The sequence below is a fragment of the Gobio gobio genome (genome assembly GCF_949357685.1).
Source record: "Gobio gobio genome assembly, chromosome: 10".
NCBI classification, from domain to species: domain Eukaryota; kingdom Metazoa; phylum Chordata; class Actinopteri; order Cypriniformes; family Gobionidae; genus Gobio; species Gobio gobio.
The window spans coordinates 27,583,828-27,592,294 of record NC_137116.1 but is presented as its reverse complement, the minus strand read 5'-3'; the positions used below and the strand labels follow the sequence as shown (position 1 = coordinate 27,592,294).

At 44.3% G+C, this 8,467-nt stretch overlaps 1 protein-coding gene across 1 annotated transcript in view; it reads right to left on the bottom strand.

Annotated features, from left to right (window-relative positions):
• Positions 1 to 5,821, bottom strand: part of LOC307132462 (H-2 class II histocompatibility antigen, A-D alpha chain-like) — a 29,622-nt gene extending 23,801 nt beyond the window's left edge. Inside the window, exon 1 of the mRNA XM_079826798.1 lies at positions 5,726 to 5,821. Within this exon, the coding sequence (XP_079682924.1) occupies positions 5,726 to 5,783 (58 nt within the window). The 5' untranslated portion in view covers positions 5,784 to 5,821. The remainder of the gene's footprint in view (positions 1 to 5,725) is intronic.
• Positions 5,822 to 8,467: the final 2,646 nt, after the last annotated feature.

Here is an 8,467-nt window from a genome sequence, read left to right as displayed (position 1 = left end):
ATCATCGACCGATTGGCACTGGAGCAGTTCGTCGCACGACTGTCAGAGGAGACAGCGCAGTGGGTCCAGTGCCACTGCCCGGCATCGCTGAACCAGGCCATCCAGTTGGCGGAGGACCAGATGGTGGCGTGCCCCGGGGTCGGCAAGCCCCTTCCTTCGGCTTATCTCTCTCTCTCTCTCTCTCTCTCTTCTCCTTCCCCTTCCCCTCTTTCAAAATCTGTCCCCCTTCCCAGGTCTCGCGGTCGGAGGCAGCCCAGACCAGCGCCGAGGTGGAGGACGGATGCTCTTCCTGAGGCACCGGCAGCTCCCCGTCCGGCGCCCAGGGGAGGGGGAGTGACCACCCACCCATTCCCCTCCTCGTCCTCATCCGCACTCTCTCCCCACCAGTTCGCGGACCTACTTCCAGCCACTAGGGCAGCGAGGAAGTCTGGGCCGGCATGCTGTCGCTTTGGGGACCCGGGACACTTTATTGATCGTGTCCAGTGATGGAAATGGGGACACAGGTCCGGGTCCCCGACGCGCCGCAAGCTGCCCCCGATCAAGCCGGTTTGTACCAGATACCTGTGAGTATCAAAGGGGGTACTTATCAGGCTTTGGTGGATTCAGGTTGTAACCAGACCTCCATCCATCAAAGCCTGATTCAGCCTAAAGCGTTGGGTAATAGCCGCATGGTTAAGGTGAGGTGTGTGCACGGGGAAGTGGTGAACTATCTGTTGTTGCCCGTGGATATTCAATTTCGGGGACAAACGCATAGTGTTAAGGTTGCAATTAACCCGCACCTCCGGCATCCGCTAATTCTGGGTACAAATTGGCCGGTGTTTAATAAATTATTGGGGTACTTCTGTGCGGATGCTTCTTGGGGGAAACGTGTAAAGAGGAAAGAGACGGTTGCTCATTTGGGAGAGGTGGATTCGGGACCTCTGGGAGCTGTTCCAGGGAAGCAGAGTGGTCTGGAGTTGCCCGTTCTCACAGACCACAATGATTTTCCCCTGGAGCAGTCCCAGGATGAGTCGCTTAAAAACGCGTTTAGTCAGGTCCGTTCCATCGACGGCCACCTCCTCCGCCCTGACCAGCCGCTCTCTTATCCGTATTTTTCTGTTATAAAAGATAGGTTGTATCGGGTGACCAAAGACACCCAGACAAAACAGGATACAACCCAGTTGTTGGTTCCTGAAAGCCGCCAGGAAATGCTTTTCCAGGTGAATCATTCTGATCCGATGGCCGGGCATTTAGGTCAAACGGCTACACTTAACCGTCTCATGGCCGGGTTCTTCTGGCCAGGCATTCACGAGAATGTGCACAGGTGGAGTGCGTCTTGTCGTGAATGTCAGTTGGTGAATCCACCGGCCACCCCAAAAGCACCATTGTGCCCACTCCCTCTGATGCAGGTCCTCTTCGAACTAATTGGTATGGACCTCATCGGGCCATTAGAACGGTCAGCACGCGGGCATCGCTTTGCATTGGTTCTGGTGGACTATGCAATGCAATACCCGGAAGCAGTTCCGCTCCGCACTATTTCGGCGAAAAGTGTTGCGAGCGCACTGTTTTCCTTAATCTCCCGGGTGGGAATCCCGAAAGAGATTCTCACCGATCAGGGCACAGCGTTCATGTCACGGACGGCTCGTGAACTTTACGAATTATTGGGCATTAAATCGGTTCGCACCAGCGTCTATCACCCACAAACAGATGGTCTGGTGGAACGATTTAATCGCACGTTGAAGAACATGATTCGTAAGTTCGTTCACGAGGATGCCAAAAATTGGGATAAGTGGCTGGAGCCTCTTTTGTTCGCTGTCCGCGAGGTCCCCCAAACCTCCACGGGGTTTTCCCCCTTTGAACTGCTCTATGGACGCCAGCCTCGGGGGGTGCTGGATGTCCTTAGAGAGGCTTGGGAGGACGGACCTTCTGCGAGTAAGAACGAAATTCAGTATGTCCTGGACCTGAGAACAAAACTCCACACATTGGGGCGGCTGTCTATGGAGAATTTGTTACAGGCTCAGGACAGACAGAGACAGCAGTACAACAGAGGCGCCAGACTCCGTCAATTTTCACCGGGAGATAAAGTGCTTGTGTTACTCCCTACGTCTAGCTCTAAATTACTCGCAAAGTGGCAAGGGCCCTTTGAGGTCACACGGCGTGTCGGAGATCGGCGAGAGGTGATACAATCAGATAGGGACGGAGCACGTAAAATTTACCACCTCAACCTCTTAAAAAAATGGTCTGAGGCTGGGTCAGTGATGCTAGCGACGGTATTGAGTGGAGAGGAGGATCTCGGGCCAGAGGCGGTCCAAAAACCTCAATCTCTCGCTCTGGCCCCTGGGGGAGACCACCTCTCACCCTCGCAGCTCACTGACGTACAACGTTACAAGCAGAGTTTGCTGATGTGTTTTCGACTCTACCTGGTCAGACCGACCTCATTCAGCTCCACGTTGAGACGGAGCCGGGAGTTGTGGTTCGCAGCCGGCCTTATCATTTGCCTGAACACAAGAAAAAGGTAGTTCAGACCGAATTAGAGGCTATGTTAGACATGGGGGTAATAGAAGAGTCCAACAGTGATTGGGCGAGCCCGATAGTTTTAGTTCCTAAACCTGACGGCTCGGTCCGGTTCTGTGTGGACTATCGTAAAGTAAACGCAGTGTCGAAATTTGATGCTTACCCAATGCCGAGGGTTGACGAGTTGCTTGATCGGCTAGGGACCGCTCGTTTTTACTCGACACTGGACTTAACAAAGGGATATTGGCAGATCCCCTTGTCTCCTATGTCCAAAGAAAAGACCGCTTTCACCACGCCGTTTGGATTACACCAATTTGTCACCCTTCCTTTTGGCTTGTTCGGGGCTCCTGCGACCTTCCAATGTCTGATGGACAGAATTCTCCGGCCGCATGCTGCATATGCCGCTGCCTATCTAGATGATATCATCATCTACAGTGCGGACTGGTAGCGTGATATGCAGCATTTGCGAGCTGTCCTGAAGTCGCTGAGAAGGGCGGGGCTCACCGCCAACCCGAAGAAGTGTGCAATTGGGCGGGTGGAAGTAAAGTATCTGGGCTTCCACTTTGGTCATGGTCAGGTGCGTCCCCAAATTGACAAGACTGCAGCTGTTGCGACCTGTCCGAGACCCAAGACCAAAAAGGAGGTTAGACAGTTCCTGGGGCTAGCGGGATATTACAGGAGGTTAGTACCTAACTATTCGGGGGGGCTGCAGGCCGGATGGCTCCCCGGCCTGAGTCGGGCGGTGGGGGTATGTGGCGGAGGGGGCGTGGTTTTGCGAGGTCTGTAGTGGGAGAGAGGGGAGCTGAGCGGTGAGTAAGTAGGTCAAGTGCATATGAATAACACCTGTGTCTGATTGCAGTAATTGGTATGGAGAGACTGCTTATAAGCCGCAGCAGCGAGAGATGAGAGAGAGAGAGAGAGAGGGACTGGGACATCGCAGCTGCCTTGCACTTGAGAGGATCAACAAGAGTTTACTGAGTCTTCATTGAGAGAAAGTGTTGCCTGTCTTTTGAGTCACTATTGCGCCCACGAGCGCTGTTTATGTTCAGTTCTGAGTTATTGAATAAAAATACAGCGAGACCCAGTCACGCCGACCCCGTCTTCTTCCTTCTCCACCCACACACATACGAACCATCATTACATGATATATTATATATATATATATATATATATATATATCTACACACACACACCGATCAGGCATAACATTATGACAGGTGAAGTGAATAACACTGATTATCTCTTCATCACACCACCTGTTAGTGGGTGGGATATATTCGGCAGCAAATTAACATTTTGTCCTCAAAGTTGATGTGTTAGAAGCAGGAAAAATGGGCAAGCGTAAGGATTTGAGCGAGTTTGACAAGGGCCGAATTGTGATTGCTAGACGACCGGGTCAGAGCATTTCCAAAACTGTAGCTCTTGTGGGGTGTTCCCGGTCTGCAATGGTCAGTATCTATCAAAAGTGGTCCAAGGAAGGTCAGGGTGCCCATGCTGACCCCTGTCCACCATAGTAAGCACCAACAGTGGGCACATTAGTATCAGAACTGGACCACAGAGCAATGGAAGAAGGTTTTTTTTACATCACGTGGATGGCCGGGTGCGTGTGCGTCGCTTACCTGGGGAACATATGGCACAAGGATGCACCTTTAATGGAAATCTGTCTGTCTGTCTCAGGGCCGTAACTACCATAGACATAATTAGAAATGACCCCACTCCATTACGCTCTATATGTTAGGATGACAAACCGTTTTTAAAGTAACATTTTTAGTCTGGTCTGCCTCAGGTCTAACGGCACTTGTCAATGTCAACATGGTTGAGATGGCCAATCAAATCAAAGTAGGCGGGTTTACTTTCTTTTTTTTTCCGGGTTTGCACAGTCTTCACATAGACAAGCACGTCAATCTATCGCTTAATGCCATTACGGGGACTCTATTCTTTCCGGTGAAATCACAAAGCAAAATGCACACAAACATGTCCATGCTCTTAATATACAATCATTGAACATCTTTGTGTAACCTGTGTAACCTAAAGGGAAGAATCTCGAGACTAACAATATATTTGCAAATAATCCCAAAAGGATTATTTCCCAACTACAATTAGACCTAGAATTTTGTTCACTGTTCCGTTTCTTTATGCTTTATAAAAATTGTTCCCCCCAATGTTCAAGACATGGTTACGACATAGATTCTCCATCTATTGCCTTCAACTGAATACCTTCAGACTTCAAGCTTTTAAAATTTTCTGGCCAGGCTTTCACAAGCCAACTTCAAAGTTTGTCTTGGCGAACTTCTTTTTTATTTAGTTCAGTATGGCAAGGTCTTTTTTTTCAAATTATCCACTCGAAAACCCCAGTGTGTGACGTTGGCCAGTACTGTTTCATTATGGCCATTGGCTTGAAGTTTGCATTATACATGCTATTTTTTTCTTATGTCACTGCGTTTTGCTTTAAAATGTGAAATTAACTGCTTGTGTTTTATGTAGAGTGACCTAATAGGCAACCTATCAGAATGTTCTTCCAATGCTATTTTTGCATACTGTAGTTATAATTTATAAGGTCTATCCATACATTTTCTAAAACCGCTGGAAGGTCAAAGTTTTAATGCATTGGTAGCAAAACTATACGCAGGTGTAGTGTTTGATTGTAAACAGTACCTTCAACTATTCTGTGTAAGTTCAATAAATCATGCATTGGTTGTTTTTTCATATTTTAAAAGCAAGAACCTTGGATCAGAAATATAGAGTAAAATATACAGTAAATGTAATTCCTTGAGTACAAGAACAGTGAAAAACACAAAAACATTCTACAATAATTATGATGTGTTCAGATAAATTCCTTAGAGAGAATTGACTGCAACTCTGCCGTCTTCTCTAATTTAAATCTGACTGAAACGTGTGGCCATGTCTTTATTGCCTACAACTTCTGATAATGCATAAATATGCATAGTGATCATTGTGTTTTATGATTACACTATGTTGGAGTACTGTCAAAATTATTTTTATTAAAAAAAAATTTTGCACCAAGAGTTAATTACTTGCTTACTTGTGTAAAATAGTACCAAAGTGATTAAAAAATGTACAAACCAATTTTACGAGACACAACAATACTTTGGTTGTGTGAAAGGAAACATTTAAAACCCTAGGAAAAACACAAGCAGGCCTTGAATGAATAATGTTACACATTATCAGCTTTGTCATTTTACTTCTGCCTTATTAAACAACTTTAACTTACATTCAGCCTCAGTTGAAAGAACAACAGTAAGGGTGAGAATGGTCATGTACAGCTCCATCTTGATAGTTTAGGGTTGAACAAATGTCAGAGAAATATTTAACAGAGGTGAAAAAGCAAGTATTTCCTCTGTTAAGGCGTTTTGCATGATCATCCACTCAGAGTTTGACCCAGACAGTGACATCACTGTATCTAGGAGAAATAAAAGGTTTTCCTCTTTCCCTTGTTATGGCTTGCCAATCTTGTCAAACATTATGATTCCTTCAGTCTGCAAGTGCAAATACAAAACTGCAGTAAACTTTTTTTAACTGCTAAAAATACTGATAGTTGGATTGACCCCTAAAAATATTGTTATTTTTACTGTTGGTGAGTAACTAACTAAATTAATATTTCAGTATTTGTACTTTGAGGACATTTCTGTCGCTGATCCCAGTAAATCATACTAAATTCTAGAGATCAACCGATATGGGTTTTTCTATAGCTGATGCCAATGTTTAGAGGTCAGGGTCAGCCAGGGTCCCATCGTCAAATTGGTGTAACAACCCCACCCAATGGCCAGAGGACATTTACTCGTACCTCATCTAGTCAGGCTAGTTGTATGGCTGGACAGAAAAGCCCACTCAGTACTCTAAATATAAAGACATAATATATACATTTAAAGATGTTTAGCAAAAACAACGCTGGGAGAATGAAGGGACATGTTTTAAATTGACCAAATTAAGTTTGTGGATGTATCTTTTACGCTCTTGGCAGGCAGGCTGAACATATAATTATTGACATGTTTAATCTTAGTGATTTCTTAAGTTATTTAAGCCTGCCGGCTGTGTACGGACGTTATTTTGTGCTGCTATTTTGTATTTAAGTCTATGGGAAGTCTAGTTTATTTTCCCCTAAAAAGGGGCATTGACGAAATTAACAGTTAAAGGGATAGTTCACCAAAAAACTAAATTGTTATGTTTATCTGCTTACCCCCAGGGCATCCAAGATGTAGGTGTCTTGGTTTCTTCAGTAGAACACAAATGAAGATTTTTAACTCCAACCGTTGCAGTGTGATAGTCCTATAATGCATGTCAATGGGGATATTTTAGAGTATGAGAGCAATGAGAGTAAAAACATACACTCTAAAAAAAAAAGGTTCTATATGGCACCAAAAATTGTTCTTTGCTCGTAATCAAAGGGGAACCTTTTTTAGTACTATATAGCACCAATTTTGGTGCTTCAGTGATTCTTTAGCGGTTCTTCAGAGGTGCTATATAGCACCTTAGTCAAAGAACCGATGAAGAACCTCTAAAGAACCGCTGAAGAAATACTGAAGCACCAAAATTGGTGCTATATAGCACTTAAAAAGGTTCCCCTATGATTACGAGCCAAGAACCATTTTTGGTGCCATATAGAACCTTTTTTTTTAGAGTGTATAGACATACAAATCCTTATTAAACCATGCGTCGCTCGTGGCGACACATTGATGTCTTAAAACATGAAACGATCGGTTTCTGTGAGAAACCGAATAGTATTTATGTTATTTTTTTACCTCTTATCAGACGAATGTCATCTAGTATTTCCAGCTCCATAACTTCCGGCAAATAAGGTAAAAAAAACTGGCGAGATCAAAGATATATATATGTAGATTCCTCATTCGACCGATCCGCGCAGGCACAAATGAGGAATCTTTGTATATATCTATGATCACGCCGGTATTTTGCATGTATTTTGACTTTATTCGCCGGAAGTGATGGCATGGGGATGGCTGATGCAGAGCCATAGAAAAAAATTAAATACATTTTTAAATGTGGATATTTTTCTTACACAAATGCATCAATTCGCTTCAGAAGGTCTTTATTAACACCCCAGAGCCACGTGGAGCACGTTATTGGACGGACAGATGCATTCTTTATGGACTTCAAAAACAGAGCAACTAAAACTGCTATTATAATGCTTGGATTAGCCAGAACATTTTTAATAAACTCAGATTTTATTCGTCTGAAAGAAGAATGTCATATACTCCTCGGATGACTTGAGGGTGAGTAAATCATGGGCTAATTTTCATTTTCCCGTATGTGCCGGTAGTCTATATAGCCTTGAGTTTCGTGAGCCTGCATTAACTCTGAATAAAAACTCTTCTTTTGAGCGGTGAGATTCTGATTGCGTTCAATCCACACAATCCAGCGCTCTCCATTGACTTTGCATTGCGGGAAGCAGCCTCCTTGTCATTTCGGACTTATAACAAAAAAGAGACCAATGACTAAAAGCTGATTTGTGACAAGGTGTACAGCAAACAAGCTAAAAAACATAGAAATACATTTTTATACGCTGTCGACCCAAAAAAACGAGCGTTTAAGGAGACAAAAGTGGAGACAAGCAATAAGACGTGAAGCTTCAGCAGCAAGAATGGGTAAATTTTGGGATCCTGACACTCAGTTGCCTGTATCCACTTTTTTGTCCTTAAATGCTCGTTTTTTTTTTCGGTCAACAGCTTATAAAAACTTCTAGGTTTTTCGTTCTGGGTTATTTAGCTTGTTTGCTGTACACCTTGTCACTAGGGCTGTAATCTCCCAGTCGATTAGTCGATTCTTAGTCGTTACGTTTTGGCTCGACCAAAATTCTGATTGGTCGATTTTTTGCCGCGTTCATTTCATTAGTTTTGCCGCATTCATTTCATCAGTTTTGCCGCGTTCATTTAATCAGTTTTGCCGCGTTCATTTGATCAGTTTTGCCGCATTCATTTGATCAGTTTTGCTGTGTTCA